The sequence below is a fragment of the Mus pahari genome, chromosome 3 (genome assembly GCF_900095145.1).
Source record: "Mus pahari chromosome 3, PAHARI_EIJ_v1.1, whole genome shotgun sequence".
NCBI lineage: Eukaryota > Metazoa > Chordata > Mammalia > Rodentia > Muridae > Mus > Mus pahari.
This window is the reverse complement of record NC_034592.1, coordinates 12,268,794-12,294,025: the sequence shown is the minus strand read 5'-3', so window position 1 is coordinate 12,294,025 and position 25,232 is coordinate 12,268,794. Positions and strand designations below refer to the sequence as shown.

The 25,232-nt window shown below is 48.6% G+C and overlaps 1 protein-coding gene across 1 annotated transcript; it reads left to right on the top strand.

Moving 5' to 3' along the window:
* Positions 1-3,872: 3,872 nt before the first annotated feature.
* LOC110319700 lies at positions 3,873-8,310 on the top strand. The gene is given in 9 exon segments (XM_021195221.1): positions 3,873-4,100; positions 4,403-4,544; positions 4,607-5,198; positions 5,200-5,483; positions 5,486-5,613; positions 5,615-7,230; positions 7,232-7,895; positions 7,898-8,252; positions 8,255-8,310. Coding segments are annotated over 9 exon segments (4,065 nt in total).
* The last annotated feature ends 16,922 nt before the right edge of the window (positions 8,311-25,232 follow it).

The following is a 25,232-nucleotide window of genomic DNA, read 5'->3' as shown; positions in this document are numbered from 1 at the left end:
GAAGGCCTGGGCCAAGTAGTGGGAGTGGGTGGGTAGGGGAGCAGGGGTGGGGGGGGTATAGGGAACTTTCGGGATAGCATTTGTAATGTAAATAAAGAAAATAATAATAATAAAAAAATAAAAAAATAAAGAAAAGCCTCATGTGTCCACAGGCAGGAGCTGAACACTCAGGAGCAAGTCAGGGAAGCTGTCACCAGCGCAGAAGCCACACGCTATCTGCTCTGGGGAAGGTAGTCTTCAGTGCCCAAGGTGGGGACAATGCTTTCTTTCTTACTTTCTTTTTCTTTCTTTCTTTCTTTCTTTCTTTCTTTCTTTTTTTTTTTTTTTTTGATACAGGGTTTCTCTGTCTCTGTGTACTTTGAGCTGTCCTAGAACTCACTTTGTAGACCAGGCCGGCCTTGAACTCAGAAATCCGCCTGCCTCTGCCTGGGATTAAAGGCATGCGCCACCACGCACAGCTGGACAATGCTTTCAAAGGAACTCCAAGAGTACCCATAAGGCTTTAATGTATCTTTACAATTGCAGTGATCTTGACAACAAAACAGACTTTAGGGAAATTTAAGGCCTGTGATTCATGTAACTTATGTCCTGAGAGTTGTTTGTAAGCTCAGGAGCCTGAGGCAGAGGACACAGTAGAACAGGCCCGGGCACGCCCAGGCAGGCTGTTGTTAAAACATTCCTGGGGCTGATAGTTTGGAGTCACATCTTAACCAGGTGTTCTGCTGACTTGCACGGACCATTCTGCAAAGGTGTTGGTGTTTAAATGGGCCAATCGTGTGTAACCGAGCCAAGTTCCTCTTAGCCCCCACCCTCCCGCTATAAACCCCCCTAGCTTTCAAGCCACGTGGTTGACGCCTCTGCCTCCTGCGTGAGGTGTGCATCCGCCCGGAGCTCCGCCATTAAACTACCTCGTGTTTTTACATCAAGATGGTTTATTCGTGGTTTTTGGATGCCACCTTCTCGAGACTAGAGTGGGGAGGGCTCCCCACAGAGGTCTTTCAACAACAAAACGGACGTTAGGGACACCCAAGCTCCTACATCAACACCTACCAATGGCTGCTGCATACCAGGAAAGAGAGTCTGACAAGATTATGTAAGCATGGAAGAGACCCCAAGGCTGTGGGGAGGCATTAACTCTCAGGGGTAGTATACAAGGATAGGCATCCTATGGCTCTCCAGGAGCGCAGAAGGGAAGTGTGCCTGCTTATATGGACTCCTGGACTCAAAGGAAACCACACAAGGCATGGATCCCACCATGGAACATGGAATCCCAGTTGGAACTCTTCTCTAGTGCTGATTATTTATAGAATAAAAGCACAAATGTTCTTTATTTACCCACTGACAAAGACTTCCTGGCCTGTGCCTCTAAAGGAAAACTGTCAATTAGAAATCATGCCAAGAAGCAAGTAGTGAGACTGTGTTTCAGAAACAAACAAACAAACAAAATAGCTAAAAATATTCAAAAAAGGGACTGACTTCAAAAGAACCAAAGGGAACTTAAAGATTGATCTTTATAATCTTTAAAATTATATGTGTGTATGTGTTTCTGCAGGAAGGTGTATGCAAGTGAGTGTAGTCGCCTTGAGAGCCCATGAGAGGGTAATACATCCCCTGGAACTGGAGTTAAATGCAGTTGTGAGCTGCCAGCATGGCTGCTGGGAATTAAACTCAGGTCCTCTTGAAGAGGCATTGGAGATTTTAATCGCTGAGCTCCTAAAGAGAGCTTTAAACATGAAAAATAATCTCTGAAATTTTAAAAAGAAAGGAAGAAGAAAGGAAGGGAGGGAGGGAGGGATGGAGGGAGAAAGGAAGGAAGGAAGGAAGGAAGGAAGGAAGGAAGGAAGGAAGGAAGGAAGGAAGGAAGGTTGCTCCATGACCAGAGCCATGAGCAACTCCAGGACTATGTGTTCCTGATGATTCCAACCTTATGCTCAGACAAGTAATTGTGCATGAATGTTCAGAGGGGCTTAAAACTGTCAAAAGGCGGAAACAACCCAAAGAGCCAGGAGCTGATGAATGGGTTAACAGTACATGGTTCGTCCACACCACAGAGTACAATCTGGGGCTGAAGACTTAGTCGCTGCAAGGATGAGAGCTAAGAACGCGAGGCCCAGCGACAGGAGACAGACGTGGGTCTCTGGGTAGCCTGCCCAGACCCAGGAAGTCTACAGCAAGGCAGATTTGTAATTGTGGAGTCGGGGGCGGGGCGTTCTTTCCGCGGGGAGGTGGGGATGATGGGGATGTGGTGGGGATGACGTATTTTGAAACTAGAAGAGGCTATGTTGCACGATATTGTGCTAAATGTTATTGAACCACTATTTAAAAATTCTTCTTGTTCAAAAAATAATAATGTATATATCAAAAATACAAGAAAAACATTTTTTTCTGGAAAGATGAAATTATATATTTTTTGAGACAAAGTTTCATATATCTCAGGCTGATCACAAACTCACTATGGTAGCTTAACACGACAGTCTCCAGTGCTGCCTATTTTCCTGCAAGTAACAACTTTTCTTCTGTAGGGTCTGAATGAGACTCCCCTGTATATACGTGCCATCTGTTCTTATACATTCTTCTGTGGATGGGTGGCTCTGCCGTCAGCTATGGTGAAGATGTTGCGACAACATGGAGAAGCAAGTGTCTACAGTGTGCTGACTTACTGTTCTTTGGGTCTACTCCAGGGGTAGTAGTGCTGTACCACTGACTCCCCTACAGGATCTTTCCCTGCAGCAAACAGGGAACAGGAACTTTTTTTTAAAAAAAAAACTTTTTTTTTATTGGATATTTTCTTTATTTACATTTCAAATGTTATCCCCTTTCCTGTCCCCCCCCCCAAAAATCCCCATCCCATCCCCTGCTTCTGTTAGGGTGTTACCCCACCTGCCTCCCCACCCTGGCATCCCCCTACACTGGGACAGGGTCTCAAATGTGCTTCCTAGTCCTGAAGGAAAATGAAATTTAAGGCCTGTGATTCATGTAATTTATGTCAAATAAGTACAGAGAAAAAAGTTGTGGGCTTGGAAGCCTGAGGCAGAGAAAACAGTGGGACAGGCCTGGGCACGCCCAGGCAGGCCTTTGTTTAAAACATTCCTGACATAGTTTGGAGTCATATGTTAGCCAGGTGTTCTGCTAACTCTGAAAATGTGTTGGCATTTAAACGGACCAATCATGTGTAACCGTGCCAATTCTCCTGAGCCCCCGACCCCTTTCCCTATAAAACCCCCTAGTTTTTGAGCCATGAGGTAGATTTCTTGTTCTCCTGCTTGAGATACAAATCGACCCGGAGCTCCGCAATTAAACTACCTTGTGTTTTTGCATCAAGACGGTCATCTTTCGTGATTCCTGGGCAGGCGAGCGTCATCTCGGGTTTGGAGTGGGAAGACCTCCCCACAGAAGCCTTACATTTGGAGGTTCCACCGAGATCTTCGTGACACCCAGGAACCCCGAAGGCAGGCCTCTTGGAGGTATGTCTGTGAGTGTTGTCTGAGTCTACATGTTATGTTATATGTGTTGTCTAAGTGTGGTACAGTGCCATTTTTTATTTCGGAACAGCTGCCGTTGGGGATCGTGAGATTCCCCACGGCTGTGGGCAGAGACATCTAAGGAGACCCACAGGCTGTAGCCCTGGAAGATGTTCTAAGGGTAAGGGATAGTCAGGAGAGCCTGACTGTCATCTGGCAGAATGAAGGAGACAGAGTGCTTTTTCTGCCTGAAAAGGAGCAGACGTGGAACCCCGCTCCATCAGAGGTAGCGTTTGGCTAGTTGTACAGGTCTAGACGCGGACGAGTGTGCTTGTACATGCTAGTGTCTTCTGCTTTTGTTGTTCTGTCTCTGTTCCTAATTTTTACTATGGGACAGACTGTGTCGACCCTATGTCTCTGACTAAGGACCACTGGACAGACGTTAGGGCGAGAGGACAGGATTTATCAGTGACAGTCAAGAAGAAGCCTTGGCTAACTTTCTGTACCTCGGAATGGCCCGCCTTTGGGGTACGCTGGCCACCCGAGGGAACTTTTGATCTACCCACCATCAAGGCCGTGAAGGCTGTTGATTTCCAGGAAAGACCAGGATCGCATCCAGACCAGCAACCGTACATCACGGTGTGGGAGGACCTGGCATGATTCCCGCCCCTGTGGGTTTGCCCATTCCTACCACCCCTGCGTCCTGGTACTAAGATCCTAGCTGTCCGGGAAAGTGCTGCAAATGAGAAAATGAAACCTCAGCCTGAAGGAGACGGGGAGCACAGCACACCACCGGGGCGCTTCCCCAAGGTTTACCCAGAGATAGAAGAACCTCCTGAGTGGCCCGACTCCCAGCAGCCTCCACCCTACCCACAAGTCCCCCAACCTGCGCCCCAACTCTCAGCTCCCCCAATACCCCCTGCCCCTGGTCCCGGCCCCAGGAACCAGAGGAGGAGGTCCTTCAGCAGGAACAAGAAGCTGGCGGGGAGCCACCCCCGAAGGGCCAGCTGATTCGACCATGGCGCTTCCCCTCAGGGCTGTTGGAGCTCCCCTGGCCAACCAGAATGATTTACAGCTTCTACAGTATTAGCCTTTTTCTTCATCTGATCTCTATAATTGGAAAATAAACCAACCCCCTTTTTCAGAAAACCCCACAGGGCTTACAGGCCTGGTCTACGAATCGCTGATGCATTCACATCAGCCGACTTGGGACGATTGTCAGCAGCTTTCGCAGACCCTGTTCACCACGGAGGAGAGAGAGAGAGTCCTCCAAGAAGCCCGGAAAAATGTCCGGGATGGTGCTGGACACCCTGTCCAGACATCGGCTGAAATAGATGAAGGATTCCCTCTAACCTGCCCTCAATGGGACTATAACATGGCACAAGGTAGGGAACAACTGTCCAACTACTGCAGGGCTCTAGTAGAGGGGCTGAGTGGCGCTGCTTGCAGGCCTATGAATTTGGCTAAGGTAAGAGAAGTTATGCAGGGGACAACTGAGCCCCCCTTGGTCTTTTTGGAGAGGCTCATGGAGGCTTACAGGAGATACACCCCGTTTGACCCTATGTCTGAGGGGCAGCGGGCCTCAGTGATTATGGCCTTTATCGGCCATTCAGCTCTGGACATTAGGAGAAAATTACAGCGGATTGAGGGATTGCAGAATTATACTGTAAGGGATGTGGTTAAGGAAGCTGAGAAAGTGTATCACAAGAGAGAGACGGAGGATGAAAAGCTGGAAAGAGAAAAGAGAGAGGAGAGAAGGTGAGAACAGGAGGGACAGAAGACAGGAAAAGGCTCTGGCTCGGGTTCTGGCTGTAGCAGTAGGTAGGGACAAAGGAGGTAGGACTAGACAGTTAGGGGACCTGGGAGACAGAAAATGGCAAGGGCCAAGAAGACCCAAAGGAGACAGACTACACCTAGAAAGAGACCAATGTGCGTACTGCAAGGATACTGGCCACTGGGCCCGTGAATGCCCTAAAAAGAAACAGGGGGTAGAGGTGCTGTCTCTTGAAGAGGATGAAGACTGGTGAGACGGGGCTCGGCCCCCCTCCCCGAGCCTAGGGTAACATTAGAAGTGGAGGGGACCCCCGTAGACTTCCTGGTCGACACCAGCGCAGAATTTTCAGTGCTTCTAACACCATTAGGTAAAGTAAGAAAAAAATGAGAGAACATTGGTGATTGGGGCCACAGGGCAAAAATCGTACCCATGGACCACATCCCGGACAGTGGACCTAGGATGGAACCAAGTGACTCATTCATTTCTGGTCATTCCGGAGTGCCCCACGCCCCTATTGGGAAGAGACTTATTAACCAAATTGAAAGCACAAATAACATTTGCCTCTCCCACATCAGCGGTATCTTGGGGAATAGAGACACCTCAGACCTTGGCACTAACTTTACAATTAGGAGAAGAGTACCGGATTTATCAGGACAAATTGAAGCCCCCTGAGGGGTTACAGGACTGGCTTAATCGATTTCCTCAGGTGTGGGCTGAGACAGGAGGAATGGGGATGGCAAGACAAGTTCCCCCGGTGGTGATTGAGCTCAAGTCCGGAACCACTCCCATTGGGATCTGACAGTACCCTATGAGCAGCGAAGCACAAGAGAGCATATGCCCTCACATTACCAGACTGCTTCAGCACGGGATCTTGGTCCCATGCGAGTCCCCTTGGAACACTCCCCTACTCCCAGTAAGGAAGCTGGGAACAGATGACTATCGCCCGGTCCAAGACCTTAGGGAAGTCAATAAGAGAACTCAAGACATTCACCCCACAGTGCCAAACCCTTATAGCCTGCTCAGCATACTGCCACCTGAGCAAACCTGGTATACGGTCTTATATCTTAAAGGCACTTTCTTCTGTCTGAGGTTACACCCTAATAGCCAACCCCTGTTCACCTTTGAGTGGCAAGATCCAGAAAGCAGAAGGACCAGACAGCTTACATGGACAAGACTGCCTCAGGGGTTCAAGAATTCGCCTACCTTGTTTGATGAGTCCTTACACCAAGATCTTGCCTCTTTTCGAGCCAATAATCCCCAGGTGACGCTTCTGCAATTCATTGATGACCTTTTACTAGCTGCAGAAACACACGAGGAGTGCGAACTTGGGACTCAGAACATCCTGGTCGAGTTGGGTGAGTTGGGGTATCGGGTTTCGGCTAAAAAGGCACAGATATGCCGGACAGAAGTGACCTACTTGGGATACATCCTGAAGAATGTACAATGATGGCTCACAGAAGCCAGGAAGCAGACAGTGATGCAGATCCCGACCCTGACCACCCCTCGCCAGGTAAGAGAATTCTTAGGGACAGCGGGATTCTGTAGACTTTGGGTCCCGGAATTTGCCACTCTAGCGGACCCATTGTACCCCCTAACCAAAGAAAAAAGGGAATTCACCTGGACCCAGGAACATCAATCAGCTTTTGAGACTCTAAAAAAGGCCCTGCTGCAGGCTCCTGCCCTAGCACTGCCAGACCTGAACAAGCCTTTCACCCTATACATCAACAAAAGGAACAGGGTAGCTAGGGGGGTCCTCACTCAAGCTTTAGGGCCCTGGAAGTGTCCAGTAGCTTACCTATCAAAGAAACTGGACTCTGTGGCTAGTGGGTGGCCTTTCTGCCTACAAGCGATAGCGGCTACGGCTGTGTTGGTAAAAGATGCTGATAAGCTAATGATGGGGCAGAGCATCACCGTGGTGGCCCCACACTCACTCAAGAGTGTTATCAGGCAGCCCCCTGACCGCTGGATGACCAACACCCGAATGACTCACTATCAGTTTGCTGCTGACAGAGTGAGTGACCTTCGCTCCCCCTGCCATCCTCAACCCTGCTACCTTACTGCCTGAAGCCGGTGAAACCCCTGTACACAAATGTGAGGAGGTACTGGCAGAAGAAACTGGAATTCGGCCAGACCTCACAGACCAACCGTGGCCAGGAGCAGTGTCCTGGTTCACCGATGGAAGCAGCTTCGTGGTGGAAGCTAAGCGCAGAGCAGGTGCAGCGGTAGTATATGGGAAATCCGTCATTTGGGTCAGCAGTCTGCCTGAGGGGACATCAGCACAGAGAGCAGAGCTCATCGCTCTAACCCAGGCTTTAAGGCTGGCAGAAGGAAAGGCCATTAACATTTACACTGATAGCCAATATGCCTTCGCTATGGCTCATGTCCATGGGACAATCTACAGACAGCGTGGACTCTTGACTTCCGCTGGGAAGGACATTAAAAATAAGGAGGAGATTCTCAGCTTGTTGGAAGCCATCCACCTGCCTCGCAGGGTGGTGATCATCCATTGCCCAGGACATCAAAGGGGAACCAAACCAATAGAAAGAGGGAACCAAATGGCAGACCAAGTGGCCAAAGAGGCAGCCCAGGGACCAATGACTCTGGTAATTAAAACCGCACCCCAGCCAGTTAAGGAAGAGACAGAGAAAGAAATCCTCACAGAAGAAAAGAGGGGCTGGAATACCTGGCTGACAAACACCGCCTCACTCACTTAGGATCCAAAAAGATAATAAAACTGATCAGTAGGTCCCCTTATCATATTCCCGGACTACAGAAAGCTGTAGAGGACCTAGTGAAAAACTGCCAAGCCTGTGCACTCACCAACGCCGGGTCCAGCAGGCTCCATGGCAGAAGGCGCTTGTGTGGAGACAAACCTGGGACCTACTGGGAAACCGACTTCACTGAGGTAAAACCAGCCCGGTATGGAAATAAATATCTTTTAGTCTTTATAGACACTTTTTCAGGGTGGGTCGAGGCGTCCCCCACCAAGAGAGAGACAGCTAATGTGGTGGCCAAGAAGATACTCAAAGAAATTCTTCCTCAGTTTGGGATACCCAAGGTACTCGGTTTGGATAACGGGCCGGCCTTTGTCTCCCGGGTAAGTCAGGGATTGGCCAGACAGCTGGCAATAAATTGGAAATTACATTGTGCATACTGACCTCAGACTTCAGGACAGGTAGAGAGAATGAATAGAACGCTAAAAGAAGGCCTAACCAAATTAGCTTTAGAAACTGGCGGCAAAGATTGGACAGCCCTTCTCCCTTATGCCTTATTCAGGGCCTGGAATACCCCTGGAGCCTCTGGTCTAACACCCTTTGAATTAATGTATGGGGCACCTCTACCCATCTATGTGACAGTAGAGGCTAGAACTTTCCCGGATGCATCCTTCATCCCCTCCTCTCGGCTTTTTACCCAGCTCAAGGCTCTTGAAATTGTAAGAAAAGAGGTCTGGGAACAGTTAAAAGAAACCTCTGTTGCTGGTGATACGCAGGTGCCGCATCAGTTTGAAGTAGGAGACACTGTCCTGGTGAGGAAACATTGAGCACGGAACCTAGAGCCAAGGTGGAAAGGACCCTACTTGGTGCTGCTGACGATGCCCACTGCCGTAAAAGCGGAAGGAATCCCAACCTGGGTTCATGCATCTCATGTTAAGAAGGCACTCCCTGAGGCTGACCAAAATGAGTGGACCCTGGAAAAGACTGACAATCCTCTTAAGCTTCGTTTGTGTCATAGGCTACACAAGGGCAAGTAACCCCCACACCCCCAAAAGATTGACTTGGCAGGTGTTGTCCCAAGCAGGAGAAGTTGCTTGGAGTCTCACTAAAGATGAGACTCCAAGGCCCCACCACTTGGTGGCCTGCGTTAACCCCCGGTGCCTATGCCCTGGCAGCTGGGCTGGACTCATGGGACATCCCCGACACTGACCCAGAAACTTCTGAGCGGACTAAGCCTCCAAATTCGGATTATTCCGTTTGCAATGACCAGACTTCCTATGGAAAGATTGGATGTTGTTTCGCAAAAGTTAGAGATGAGATGGCGAACAGTGAGTTTTATGTGTGTCCCGGGGATGGGAGGGACAGGAACGCAGAGGAAGCATGCGGAGGGTCAGATCATTTCTTTTGCAGAGAATGGGGGTGTGAGACCACAGGGCAGGCGTATTGGAATCCGTCCTCCATCTGGGACCTCATCACGGTCCACGGAAATTGGACTGGTGACCCATGGAACAGGTGTTATAACAGTGGCCATGCCAGCCCCTTCGCATAGAATTCACACAGAAGGCAAAACAGTCTGGAGGCTGGGATAAAGGCAGGATGTGGGACTGAGGTACTGTGTGTCTGGCACGAATTCCGGATTCACTTTCTAAATTAGACTCAAAGTTGAGACTCTGCCGGGGCAGCCCGTTGGTCCCAATAAGGTGCTATTTAACCAGGGCCCACTTACACCTCCTCGGCTGCCCCTTCCCACAGTGGCACCCTCCCTGGGTCCTGGTACCACCCCCAATACTGTCACTGCTCCAACTGCGCTCCCAAACCTCGGACTGAGCCTGTCCTGAAGACCAGGGACCGGCTCTTCAATTTGATCTTGGGGGCGTACCGGGCCCTCAATAACACCAGACCAGATGACACAAATTCTTGTTGGCTCTGCTTGTCAGCAGGGCCACCCTATTATGAGGGGATTGCCACTAGTCTGAGCTTTAACAATACCACTAGTCACTCTTAATTGTGACTGGGGAGGCACGGGCAGACTGACCCTGACCGAGTGACCAGGCAGGGTACTTGTGTAGGGACAGTGTCCCCTAAATACGAGAAACTCTGTAATCAGACCATTCTAGTTCGTACCTCTACTAATTTCTACCTGGCTCCTAACAGAGGGTGGTAGGCCTGCAACACGGGGCTCATCCTGTGCATAGCTACTGGCATTTTCTTTTCTTTTCTTTTCTTTTTTTTTTTTTTTTTTAAAGATTTATTTATTATATGTAAATACATTGTAGCTGTCTTCAGACACTCCAGAAGAGGGCCCTGGATCTATTTATGGATGGTTGTGAGCCACCATGTGGTTGCTGGGAATTGAACTCAGGACCTTCGGAGGAGCAGTCAGTGCTCTTAACCGCTGAGCCATCTCTCCAGTCCCAGCATTTTCAATGACTCTGGTGATTTTTGTGTATTAATTTAGCTATTGCCCAGAATTTATTACCATGAGCCTGAGGGACTAGAAGATCATTTTGATAATCAGGTGACTGTGACTAGGTACAGGCGAGAACCTGTTACTCTCACTCTAGCCGTGCTCCTAGGGGCAGGAGTGGCAGCAGAAATCGGCACTGGTACTGCTGCCCTGATCACACGAGACCAACATCTCGCTGCATTACGTGAGGCTGTTAATGAAGATATTTAGGCTATACAAAAATCTGTCAGCGCCTTGGAAAAATCCCTAACCTCCCTTTCTGAGGTTGTGTTGCAGAATAGAAGGGGCTTAGATCTCTTATTCTTTAAGGAAGGGGGCCCGTTGTGCAGCCCTTAAAGAAGAGTGCTGTTTCTATGCAGATCACACAGGTGTAGTTAGGGATTCTATGCAGAGGCTCAAAGAAAGACTAGAGAGAAGAAAACGGGATGGAGAAGCCCACCAAGGATGGTATGAATCCTGGTTTACCGGCTCCCCCTGGCTGACCATTCTGTTGTTGGCCATCACTGGGCCATTGATAATTCTGCTTTTGCTCTTAACTTTTGGACCCTGCTTGATTAATNGACTAGTTGCCTTTGTTAGAGACAGAATTGATACAGTACAGCTCATGGTACTTAGGCAGCAATATCAGACTCTGAGACCTCAAGAAGAAGATAACCTTTAGAATTCTAAGATTAGAATCATTTAGTAGAGAGAAAGAGGGGACTGAAGGATAATGAAATTTAAAATGAAATTTAAGGCCTGTGATTCATGTAATTTATGTCAAATAAGTCCAGAGAAAAAAGTTGTGGGCTTGGAAGCCTGAGGCAGAGAAAACAGTGGGACAGGCCTGGGCACACCCAGGCAGGCCTTTGTTTAAAACATTCCTGACATAGTTTGGAGTTATATGTTAGCCAGGTGTTCTGCTAACTTACACGTACCACTCTGAAAATGTGTTGGCATTTAAACGGACCAATCATGTGTAACCTCGCCAATTCTCCCAAGCCCCCGACCCCTTTCCCTAAAAAAAACCCTAGCTTTCAAGCTACATGATAGATTTCTTGTTCTCCTGCTTGAGATATGAATCGGCCCAGAGCTCCGCAATTAAACTACCTTGTGTTTTTGCATCAAGACGGTCATCTCTCATGATTCCTGGGCAGGTGAGCATCATTTTGGGTTTGGAGTGGGAAGACCTTCCCATGGAAGTCTTACAGTCCCTGCTATTCAGCTCACAGGGGCAAACAGTCCGATGCCTGTCCTGAAACTGCCCTTGAGCCAAAGTGAGGCTCTGTACCAGGCTCCTCAGTGGGGTGGGGGCTCCCACCTCTTTATTACTTCTTAGCTCCCCCCGCACATCCATACCACTTTCTCTCCAGGTTTTAAAGGGATTGCCCCCCCACAGCCTCCCTCCCCACTTCCTTTAAGGTCCTGTCATGTTGTCTCTGATAAAATACTCTGTCCTAAAGTGGTAGCTTATCTCTGAGTTCAAGGCCAGCCTGGTCTACAGAGTGAGTTCCAAGCCAGCTAGGGCTACACAGAGAGACCCTGTCTCAAAAAACAAAACAAACAAAACAAAACCAAAAACCCAAACTAACCAAACAGAAAACTCTGTCCCTTCTAATTGCTCTCCCATGTCAAAACTTAATTTCTATAGTGGCATTTAGTTAACATCTCTATAAGCAGTGCATAATAGCTTCTTTCTCCTACATCTTAGCTGATATTTGTTGGTGTTCACAATCTTTCTTCCTGTTTTTCTTCCTATTTTTAATTTTATTTGCATTGGTGTTTTGCCTGCATGTATGTCTGTGTGTGGGTCTAGTTGTGTGCTGCCGAATGGGTGCTAGGAATTGAGCCCAAGGCCTATGGAGCAGCCATAGCCAGTGGGAGGAGCCTGTTGTGGATAGCCCTGGAGCTAATTATATTTGATGTTAATTCGGTTCTCCTTTGAGTGGTTGTTAACAAGGAATGAGTCAGCACTCAGGTGATTTTCTGTAAACCTTCCCACCTTCATTTGTAAAATAAAGGAGAGCTGATGATTGGGCAGATAAAAGGGAAGGTGGAACAGAAAGTGGGAGAGAGAAGAAGGAGAAAATGGAAGAGGGAGAGGACGAAGAGGAAGAGGAAAAAGAAGAAAGTGGAGCAGAAGCACAGGGCCTGGAGAAACTGCAAGTTCTAAGGGGTCTCATAGATGTGGAAGATGGTAGTGTAGCGGTAGATCTGCCCAAGCTAGGCGCACAGCATGTATTCATATTAATTGTGTTGTGTTTTCATTGCTGGGGCATAATTACGTTGGAGAGATTTACTGCAACAGAGTCTCTCCAGCCCTGAGGTAATTTTCTTGGCGTTGGTTGGTCTGGCTTGGGGAGGTGGAATCTCAGTGCACTCCTGATAATACATTTCTAATGGCTAAGGACGGTGTACATTTCACATGGATTTTTAGTCATTTTATGTCTTCTCTTGAGAACTGTGTTCAATTAATTTGGTCATTTTGATTGTATTTTTGTTTAATCTTTTTCATTTCTTTAGAGTCTAGATATTAATCCTCATCAGGTGTTTAGTTGTCTAAGATTTTTTTCTATCCTTTGTTACTCTTCCTTATTTTTATTTTTACCTTTAGTCCTGTGTGTGTGTGTGACTATGTGTGTCTGAGTGTATGTGATTGTGTGTGTGTGTCTGTGATTGTGTGTGAGTTTGTGTGAGTGTGTGTTTGTGTATGAATGTGACTGTGTGTGTCTGTGTGTGACTGTGGGGGCTCTGTGAGTTTATGTGTCTGTGTATGAGTAAGTATGTGAGTGTATGTGTGTTAGTATGTGTGTGCATGGGTGGGTGGGGGTTGAGTATGTAAAACCTGTGGAGACCAGAAAAGGACATTCAATTCTTTGGATCTGCAGTTATAGGAGGTTGTGAGCCTCCTGACATGGGTGCTGGGACCTGAACCCTGGTCCTTGCATGAGCAGTATGCTCTGTAACTGATGAGGGAGTTGTGTGATGTCTCATGTCTCCCTCCCCCTTTGTCTTCTTGCTTCCTTTGCAGTGTGGAGGCTTTTTAATCTCATTCAGTCCTGCATGTCCACTCTTGCTATTATTCCCAGAGCAGCTGGAGGCCTTCGCAAAAAGTGTTTGCCCTGATGATACCTTGAGTGCTTTCTGCTAACCGTTCAGGTCTTACACTAAATAACCTTGTTTTGAATAAATCAACGGGAGCTGCCTCCCCTAGCCCCTGAAACCACTGCAGTAGCCCTCTCCCCAAGTCCTGTGTCCACAGACCTTCATGGCCACTTCATTCTGTGCCAGCACACCAGTGGCCGCCTGGATCTCACTCACCAGAGTGTGGTCTGCAGATCCTGGGACCATTCAGCTTCTGTCCTTATCCTGGCCATTTTAGAGCAATGTTGAAAGTTCTTTGCACCCTTTCTCTGTGTCCTTGCCCAAACAGCTACTCCTGCTCCCCTTGCTCTTGGACCAGGAGTAGTTATCTACCCTCAAATGCCTGCCCTCACTCCATGCCTGTTATTCAGCAGTGACACCACTGATCCTGAACACCTCCCATCCCCCCATGCAGCTAAACAGCTGGCCAGATCTGCGTGGTCTAAATCCTCTTGCATATGCCTGCTAAGAGGCCCTGGGCCCTGAGGTTGAGTATATCAGACATCCCCAGGGACCTGGTAAAACTAAGATCTTCCTGACTGCAGCAAGCCTGGCTTGAGTGTTCTTAGATGGTAGCACATCCGGGTCTCATAGCGAGGTGGGTGATAGATAGCAACAGCCAAAGCTTGTCTAACCAAGTCCCTGTGTTTCTAATAAGTTTCACTTCTCCAGCTTCACCCAAATGCTACTTCCTCTTGATCCATCAGAATGTAATATGACCTTTACCATAACCCAAGTCAATCCTCTATTCACTTCCACAAACATTCAGAATATCCTGACCCTCACCCCAGTGGACACCCCCACCGTAATCTCAGAAAAGCTATGGGGTTCTCCATCGCTGTCACTTTCTCCTTTCTTTATATGGCAATGTCTCCTGGGAATTCTCCAAACTCCAGTTTCCAATCTCTCTTTCAAAGGTAGAGTTAAGGTTGCACCATATTATCTACAAAGTTCCTAATTTTGAAATCGATAGCTTACATACGATGTCCATGAAAACAGCAATATGTATACCTGGTCTATATACACAAATTTGAATGTATGCGTGTGCGTGTGCACCTATGTGTGCATGTGGACATGTGTGCATCTTTGTACTTAGGAACATGGTTATGTGTTTCTTACACTCTGACTCTGGGCACAGAGAAAAAGGCAAAGACAGACTTGCAAGTGGGTTGTGCTGCCTAGAGCCAACTCACAGCAAGCCACAGGAAGGGAAGTGGCAAGAGGGGCATACTGGTACAGAATGACCACCCCAGCTAAGACTGCCCCCACACAGGACATCAATATACCACTAGGGTGGCCCTACAGATCAGGAAAAGTGGATCCTTACTGAAATTTGCACCCTGCTCCATACTCTACACGAATATCAATGGGGATGTCTAGGGGACCCTGGGGTGTTGAGAAGTTTAAAGGACCAGCAATATGAAGATTTCCTATAAATCAGAGAGAATGGATGGGCAAGAATTAGGCTTACCTCAATAGAAGGCATGATGACCAAGTGCCCAGTACTTTGGGGGAAGACGGATGGTTCAAGGGCTGCTAAGTACAGGAGTGTCAGTGCCAAACGGTCCCACTCCAGGAAGCCCTGTCACCAGCATGGACTTAACATATGTGAATGTGTGGCCCAGTGTCCAGGCCTAGTGATCAGTGAGGGCTTATAGTGGTTCAGGACCTGTATTTACAGTGACCCCAGAATGCTACTACAGAACCTGTGGGTCAGCAGGAAAACATTTCCCAGCCTTCTGTGCTTGTTCACCACACGGATGGCCCAGAGTTTGCTGGAGATGATGTGTAAAGGCATCTGGGCTGCTGGATGGGCAGTGGCTCCCGAGATGGGGACTGGTAGGGTGAATGGACCGTGTTCTGTGGGCATACACCCATATGCCACTCACTGAGTTGGATTCTGGGTGTTTTGTTTAATGTTCGGTACTTAATAAAACAGGTAGGGACTGGAGAAATGGCTCAGTGGTTAGGAGCACTGACTGCTCTTCCAGAGGTCCTGAGTTCAATTCCCAGCAACCACATGGAAGCTCACAACCATCTGTAATGGGATCTGATGCCCTCTTCTGGTGTGTCTGAAGACAGCCACAGTGTACTCATATAAATAAAATAAATAAATCTTTAAAAAAAAAAACAGGTAGGATTTGTTTTTGCTTGTCTGTTCTTTTTTTATAGTTAATTTATTTTAAATGCAATTAAATTCTTTTTCTTTGTGTATGGGTGTTTTACCTGTATATATTATGCCTGTGTTATCTCATGTCTGCAGTGACCGGAAGACTCAAATCCCCTGGAATTAGGGTTGCAGACGGTTTTTGAGCCACCACACGGGTGCTAAGAATCAAAAACAGGTACCCTGGAAGAACAGTGTTCTTAACAGCTGAGCTGTCCTCCAGCCTATCACTACTCGCTTTTTATATACAGTCTTACTATGTATCAAGTGTTACTATGTATCAAGTCTTTCTTACTATGTATCAAGTCTTTCTTACTATGTATCAAGTGTTACTATGTATCAAGTCTTTCTTACTATGTATCAAGCTTCACTACTATGTATCAAGTGTTACTATGTATCAAGTCTTTCTTACTATGTATCAAGTCTTACTATGTATCAAGTCTTTCTTACTATGTATCAAGTCTTTCTTACTATGTATCAAGCTTCACTACTATGTATCAAGTGTTACTATGTATCAAGTTTTGCTCTGCTTTTAGCTCTGGTGGCTCTGGTGGCTCTGGTGGCTCTCTTGCTTCAACCTCTCCAGTGCTAGACTCAGCCATATGCTTGAGGCAGTGTTCTTGTTCTTTTTTTGTTTTTATTTTTGAGCAGGATTTGCTCACAAAAATCCACCTGCCTCTACCTATGGAGTGCTGGAATTAAAAGTATCCAGCACTATGCTAGGTCTTGAGGCAGTTTTAAAGCAGCCTCAAGGCTGGAGGGTGAAGCAGTTCTGTGAACAGAGAGCATGAAGACGGCAGGTTAGCTTCCATCCCCAGGCAGTACACTGCAAACAAGCAGTTGAAGGTGGATGGTCTTAAACTTGTTTGCCTCAGTTAAAAACTGGGCGCTAGATAGCTCAGTGGTGAGGAGTTGTCAGCTCTCTTCCAGAAGTCCTGGGTTCAACTGGCACACTGACATGGTGGCTCGCAGCCATCTGCAACTCCAGTCCCAGGGCATCCAATGACCTCCTCTTCAAACTTCCTTGTATAGTGCAAGTATGTGGAGCCAACACACACACACACACACACACACACACACACACACACACACACAACCCCACACACATTAAATAAATTAGGAGAAAGAAAACCTCAGAAACCAGCCAGGAGCTGGAAATAATAGCAGACTCCTATACTCCCAGCTCTTGGTAAGCAGAAATAAAATTCTCACAAGTTTGAGGTCAGTATGGTTTATATGCTAGTCAGAGCTATAGAATGACACCCATTTTAAATGCACAAAGAGTAACCAAGAAATAATAAAAAGGGTCATATTTTTTAGGTTCAATAGATCAGCAGAACCTTCCTGATGGTGGAACTGAAGCTGACCATATAGGCCCCCAGGTTAATGCCTGTGATTTGTGTTCCCGTTTCCACTTACTTCAGTGTCTGTCAGCTCTGACTGCAGCCTTGCCCTTCCCCATCAGGTTTCCCTAGCTTTATTTTTTCCTTAGTTTTCTGTTTTTTTGAGACAGTCTCTCTAAGTAGCCCTGGAAGTGCTGGAACTCACTGTGTAGACCATGTTGGCCTCAAACTCACAGAGATCCTCTTGCTTCTGCCTCCCCAGGGCTGGCATCCTCAGGGATGGTGAGCACCATCATGCCTGGCACTCTTGCTTTCCAAGGGACCTTGCTGTTTTCCTATGTTCTCTGTCAACCAAGGCTGGCCTAGCAGAGGTTCGAGGAATCTTTGGAAAACTCCACGAAAACAAAACAGAGTAGCCTTTGCCTGTTAACTCCCCAGTGGACTTAGCACCAAAGCAAAAGGACATTTATCCTTTAGCTCCTTCGTTCTGTCACTAGACACTCTGGGCTCCAGCCTGAAGTCACTCCCCTTGTCGTGACCTTCCAGTCTGTTGCTAGAAGCTTCCTTCCCATAGTTCCCCATAGGCCTGTTGTGTACTGTCCTTTCTAGTGTTGAGGCCCAGTGGCACTAACAACCTTGTCTTTCTGGAGGATGTGGCCCAGTGTATGACAAACATCTCCATGGTAACCTCCCTAATGATCAGTCTCCCTTGTGCACACTGTGGCTAGTCATGTGACAGTGGAGAGCCCCTAGATGCCTCGAGTCTGTATGGGCCGTGGGTCACGCCTGTGGGCAGGAGTGGGTCTCTATGGCGCTGGGCACCACTGAACACAGCCAGGTCCAGGGGCATTCTGACGCACATTGCAAACAATTGCTACATCCTGTTCTTATGACATAAGAACAACAGGATGCAGAGAAGCATTCATCTGAATGGGTGAGATAAGCAAGTTCTGTGGCATTCTGCAAAGCCACAAGAGGGTAGGTTCCAGGAAGTGGTTATGAGAGCACTCCCTGGGCTGTAGAGTTATGTAGAGTGGTTATGGGAGTACTCCCTGGGCAGGGATCCTATGAGCTGCCGAGCTGGGAAGCCAGCTGAACATTACTGACTGCTGGAGCCTTCTGCTCCAGTCCTTCCTGCCTCTCAGTCTATCCACACCAGACCTGGGACTAGGCCATGTCCAAGTCCACAGCTGTTGCTATAAAGACATTCTGGCATTGCTGGCAGGAGGCTTGCTGGCAGGTCTGGGACAGTAAGACAGATGGCCTCTGGCCAGAGCTTGAACCTTGACCCCAGACCCTGCTTCCCAGGAACACAGGGAAGGGGGATGGGAAGCTACAACCTAGGGAGGCAGACTTACTGAAACTCAGAACAGACAAATAATGAATTCTTCAGAAGTGCCACATCGAGGAATTGTAGGAGGGGTCTTGGGAACTTAGGGACATTTGGACCATTTGTGTCTCCCCAGATGTCGCCATGCTAACCTGGCTCTAGGAGTCACAAGAGAGGCTCTCAGATGACCCATGGAGGGATAGGGCTGAGGCACAGGGACATTGGGTGGCAACACATGGTTGCCACTTTATCTGTTAAGCTCTGAGCTGACTCAGCTTCCTACACTTTAAGTACTTTACAAATCCAGGTAGAGACATGTGCTGAAAAGTTATTCCCAAAGTCAACTCCAGAATCACCACATAGGGTTAGTGGTAGATACCATGAAAGTCTGTCTCTGAGGGCTGGGCACTGTGGCTGAGTGTGGCTATGTTACCCTGGATACCTGACTGCTCAAAGGGTCCTCTGGCACATGATCCCCCGGGGCCTCCCAGAGCTCTGCCCACCTCTTGTCAGACTCTGCTCACTGGGTCTGAACTAACTGTAACCAGCACAGCATGCTGGCTACGCTGCCTCATAGCAGAGTGACCCTAGCCCAGCGGTCCACTCTCAGGGCTATTTGATGATCACTGAGTAACCCGTGACAAAGCTGATGGGAGTCTAAGAAGGGACAGTGCCATAAGGTCCTGGAGACACACAGCACCCCTATGATGCCTGGAACTACCATTCCCTCAGAGATCCCTTCCAGCCTCTGGCTCTTCTACCAAGGCTCTCTAGTCCAATCCCTCTTTAGTCTCATGTCTGCGGTGCTGTGTTAATAGACCCAAAAAATGTCCCCATGCTCAGGCGTGTGGCAGGGCAGCTTGTGAAGAGAGCAGCAAGCAGCATATGATTACCCACCTGGTGTCTCTGGGGAAGCTGCTTGATCTGAGGCCAGAACCCAGCATGGCATCTAAGAGCAGGAAGCCATTCTCAGTTCTCAACACTCCCATTCATAACACTCACTGCACACCACTAGGCACTGTCATATATTACACACTGCACACCACCAGGCACTGTCATACACACTCACTGCATACCACCAGGCACTGTCATATATTACACACTGCACACCACCAGACACTGTCATACACACATACTGCACACTACCAGGCACTGTCATACACACATACTGCACACCACCAAGTACTGTTATATATTACACACTGCACACCATCAGGCACTGTCATATATTACACACTGCACACCACCAGACACTGTCATACACACTCACTGCATACCACCAGACACTGTCATACACTACACCACCAGACACTGTCATTTACACACACTGCACACACACGCACGCACACACACACACACTGCACACCACCAAGCACTGTCACACACTACACACTGCACACCACCAAGCACTGTCACACACTACACACTGCACACCACCAAGTACTGTCACACACTATACACTGCACACCACCAGGCACTGTTACACACTGCACACCACCAGGCACTGTCACACACTACACAGTACACAACACCAGACACAGTCTTACACACAGATGCACACTGCCTACCACTATGCACAGTCATAAATTACACACCACACTACCAGTTACTGACACTTTACACTGCACACCACCAGGCACTGTCACACACTACACACCACCAGATACTTTCTTTTCTTTTCTTTTCTTTTCCTTTCCTTTTCTTTTTTCTTTTCTTTCTTTCTTTCTTTCTTTCTTTCTTTTTTTTTTTTTTTTTGATTTTTCAAGACAGGGTTTCTCTGTGTAGCCCTGCTGTCCTGGAACTCACTTTGTAGACCAGGATGGCCTTGAACTCAGAAATCCGCCTGCCTCTGCCTCCCAAGTGCTGGGATTAAAGGCCTGAGCCACCACACCTGGCTCACCAGGTACTTTCATACACACACACTGCACACCACCAGGCAGTGTCTCACACTACACACTGCACACCACTAGACATTGCCATACATTGCTCACTGTATACTTGCTGGCCATGATCACATTCCATTCATGACATACCTATTGGCCGCAGTCACACACAGCTCTCTGTCTTCTTGCTGGTCATGATTACACTACTCATTGTCCTGATCATGATCACTTACTGCTCATTGCACACCCACTGGCCACAGTCATACCCAGGTTGCTGCCAAACTACAGGCTATGGTTCACATAACACTCACCGGATGCCTATGGCAGAAGTCATAGTATTTGTTGCACAGCTGCTGCTTGGCCCTGTCCTTGGAACCAAGAGACTGAACCAGAGCCCATCTGTACCTGAGCCTGCTGCTGCTAGCAGCCCAATCTACAAGGGTGCCATGCCCATTCACAAAGTCAGGGAGAAAAGGAAAATGAGGCTGCAAGGCCAGGGAAGAGAAATTTCTCAGAAGATGCCATAGAAAACCCGTAACTGTCCGGATGGGGATAGATTCTGCAGAGCAGAGAGGGACACCGAAACTCAGGACCAGGGTTGGGGAGATACACAAACATAAAGACCCAAGTTCCATTCCTAGTCCCCAAGGACAAAGCTAAATGCCGTAAAGCAAGCCCATAATCCTAGCACCGGCGAGGTGGAAGGGAGATTCCTTTGGCTTGCTGCTCGGCCTAGCCAAACTGCTGAGCTCCAGGTTTACTGAAAGATCCTGTCTCAAAAAGTAAGGGAGAAGCCAGGCGTGGTGGTACATACCTTTAATCCCTGCATTTGGGAGGCAGAAGCAGGCAGATCTCTGAAAGTTCAAGGGCAGCTTGGTCTACATAGTTGAGTCCCAGGACAGCTGGGGCTACACAGTGAGACCGTCTTAAAAGCAAAAGCAGACAACTGAGGAAGACATCTAACATCCAATTCTGGCCTTTATACAGACACACACATACATATGTGCACCCCTATGCATGTGTGTGCACACATACCCCTCAGGTCTATTTGTAGTCTGGGAAAAACTGTAGGAAGGGGGAAATCCATTAACACTTGGCAGAAGACAACAAGAAAGGCACAATGTATCAAAAGCTACACATAGCACCTAAGGACCAAAGAAAAACAAGAATCTTTCTTCAAGGGTCCCTTTGATAGCTGTACTAAGAACACACTGGTCACCTGTTATCCTCAGACCACAGACCTGTCAAGGGACCCCTTACCAGATAGGGCTCAAGACCCCAGGAAGGCTGGTCAAGCCTTTGAAGACTTGTCTGTCTATGGAACTCACGCATGGTGACTGTATCCCCAGGTGAGAGGCACGAGGAAGGTAGGTGGAAGCCATATACCCATTCTGGCTTTGCCAGCACCTGCGGCATCCCATGGGGCCCTGCCTATAACAGTCATGAGATCAACATGCAAAGGATCAGATCCTGTCCAGCAGAGGGACACCTGGGGCACTTACAATTGGGTTTCATAACACCCTAGGCAAGGTGTTAGCTAACCGGAAAACATCAGAGCACCTAAGATAAGCCATAGACAGAAATTCTCAGTAAAAACGACAGGAGGCTCTCTGTGAACCCAGACAGGCTCACTCTGATGCTTAACCGGGAAAGGGGCCTGAGAAAACAAAGAGCAAAGAAACCTTGTTTGGAACAGTGTTGCCAGTCTACAGCCCTTGGAACAGTCTGTTAAGGGCACAGCAGAGCCAACAAGAGACTGAGACACAGCTGGGCTCGGCCCAGGAAGGAGGTATCTCACTCCTCATTGGTCATCATCAGGATATCTGAGTGGGCTGGGAAAAAGAGTTGAGCTGAACCCAACCTCATATTGCACAGCAAAAAGAATTCCATGTGGGGCCGACTCAGACAGTACCCGGTGCTGGCTGGTTTTACATAAAATAATTTGCTTGATATTCACAAAGCAATGGAGCATTATATTTATGTTATCACTGCTGTTCAAAACAAAAAAAGGGGGGTGTTAGGTAACTTGCCCTTGGCCACACAGCAAGGACCACCAGCCCTCTCTGCTAGCAGGAGGCTCTGTGGCTTGGTCTTAAGGTTTAAGGAAGCCAGGTTGAACCTCCTATGGCCTCAGAGACAGAAAACCCCCCTGAGCTGGCAACGAGGCCTGGGCAGGAGCGTTAGGGTACATGTGGCCCTCATTCCAGGCAGCCAGGGAGGAAAAGCCAGCACTGCCGAGTAGTTGACTGCAAGGGATGGGGGTGAAACACACAGAGCTCAGCAAGAGGCACTTAGGGGGGGGACAGGAAGGGCCGGCCAGGCCTGATACATGTCTGCTAGGGGCCATCCTAGCTGGAGGTCTCTTAGTGAGCTAGGCACGTGGGTAGATCAGGTAGATTAAGTTGGTATCATGTACAGGAACGTGGCCCGGGATCCTTGTCTACCTGAAGATAGGCAAGCACATCAGGGGAGGTCCTGCTCCTGCCATTCATAGGCCCTGGCTAGATCTCCACATGAGACAGATGGACAGGTAGATACACAGGCTGGGGTGCTGGGGTACTGACATCTTGTCCCTCCAGGGACGTTTCCTCACTCTTTGATGCCCAAGGCCTGAGACTCCTCTACTGGTTTTGCTCTAGCTAGCCTCACCGCCAGACACAATGACTTAGTTTAGAGAGTGTCAAGAAGAGAATTCGTATTGGTGGCTGCCAGAAGGACAGAGGCACCCTGGGACTGATGTAGTCAACCCACAAGATGACAGCAGAGGATAGCTCCTGGCTTGATCAGGCCACACCCAGGCTAGAAACCCAGCCCTGGCACAGGTTTCTGGGTCCTTTCGGGACCTAGACAATCCACAAGAGAACTGGGCACTGGAAATTGCAGGAAGTGCCTCGGTGTCAAGGCAGGATGGGAGCAAGGAAACGAACCCGTTTTAGATTCCCATACTCAGATCTTGGCCAGGCTCTTGTTTTTCAGGCACGTCTCCAAGTCCCTTCTTGTCCCTTTTGGCAGGATGGATGCTTTTATGTTATGTCAGAGTCATACAGATAAGGACTTGCTGCGGAGAGCAGCACCAGGCTGAGGAAATGCCTGGGACACCCCTCTCCCCCGCCCCGCCCCCTCAGTTCAGTGGCTAGTCCTGCTCAGGTTCATCTTGCATGGCTTTAAGGTAGAGAAGTGAAGAGAAGGGAGGGACCCCAGAAGAACTGACAAAGGTCTCGGTTGGAAGACAAGTCTCTCCTGAAACCAAGGTCCTAACAGCCTTGAGCATGGAACCGCACATGTCCCAGTGGGCATGGCATCTTCTCATGGAGTTCTCTTTTTAAAACTGGAGTGGAGACACTTTGGGAAGAAGGGGGAAGCCTGAGTCCATCTGGTGATATGGAGAATCCAGCCCTTGACTGCTGCGCGCTCTGGGACTCCCAAGACCTTGCCCACAGAAATATAGTAACTGTCATTCGTCATTTCAATCTCCACCTGTGAGGTGGCAGGCATGATTTTTAGCGTGTGTGTGTGTGTGTGTGTGTGTGTGTGTGTGTGGTGTGTGTGTGGGGGGGGGACTGAAAGCATGGCCTGTTTTTGTTAAACTGCAGGGAACTTGTAAGAATGCCAGGGAATACCTAAGAAACCTGTGGGCTCCTTGAATCTGCTGGAGGTGGGCACTGTCTCCCCCGACCCCAGACAAGCTTCAAACCCTTGCCTGGGGTGTCTCAGGAGACAGCAGGACAGTGAGAACAGGAACTCTTATGTCCCATCTAGAAGGAGCTGAACCTTGTTGCAAAGACCATCCCTGACGCGACCTGCCAATCACCCCCTCCAGTAGTCTCCACACAGAGCCATCTGTCTGCTCTGTGGCTCAAGAAGGCAGCCTATCCTGAGGCTCAAGACGACCCCAGCCCTGGATGGCCTCCTAGACTCACAGAAGCCTAGGCAATGATCCCTTAGAGGAGGTCCTCAGGTCCTGCAGGATCCCAGGGAAAAACCCTCATTACCTATGTGTAGAGACAAGTCATTACTTCACTGACCCACACACAGTTCTACTAAACAACTTCAACTGGGCTCAGACATCTTAGGGCACAGACTCACCTGCAGAGCAGCATGTGCCAGCAGAGGGGACATTAGCAGGTGACTCTCCGGCAACAGTGAGCATTTCAGCAGTAGGCTCTCTGGCAGTGGGGTCTCCTGGGTCCATCTTGGCAGGGTCAAGGGTCAAGGTTGGAGGTACACAGCTGGAGGAATGAGGAATTAGGAGTTAGGGGCAATAAGGTCCTTGGCTCCACACAGGCTGAGGAGTCTATGTCTCCACCCTTGGAGGAACTTCACAGCACTCAAGTAAGCAGGGACCTACTTAGGTCATGAGTGCAAGCGCTCAGGGGAGTGACAGGGCAGACCAAGGATTTGCTCCTTCTGTGAACAGTGTCCCATGCCCAGGAGAGGGTCCAGGGGGATGAGAAAGTGGTTATGTTACTGAAGCTGGTTAGTAACCATCTGACCCTCAACCTCCAGCATCTGTAGCAACGTTCTTCCCCAAGGAAGAAGCCCTTCCATTAGATGCTAAGCCACTACTATCCAAAGCTGGCACCTGGACTGCTGGCTTCACCTTTGAGTTTGAGTCTTGGTTTCCTTTAGGACCTAGGGACACATGAAGGGCCCACTCTAAACCCAGGCTGGCAAGAGTCATGGCATTCCCAGGGTAGTGAATATGGATTGGTGTAAATGGTTTTACTTCCCCATCTGTTCCACAAGCCTGTAAAAAGGATGCTATCTCTAAGTGCAGCTTCAGTCTGCCTTTCACCAAGTTGACTGCGGTGTTCTGGATCCGACTAAGGCATGTACCAGGGAGCTGCTTCTCCTAGTCCCCTCCAGAGGCAAGCATTGCCACAGCCATAACCTTAGACACTTTGTGCCTGGGGACATGGTCCAAGTCCCTCATGGTGGTCTGAAACTGGAGCCAGTGCTGAATCCACAGA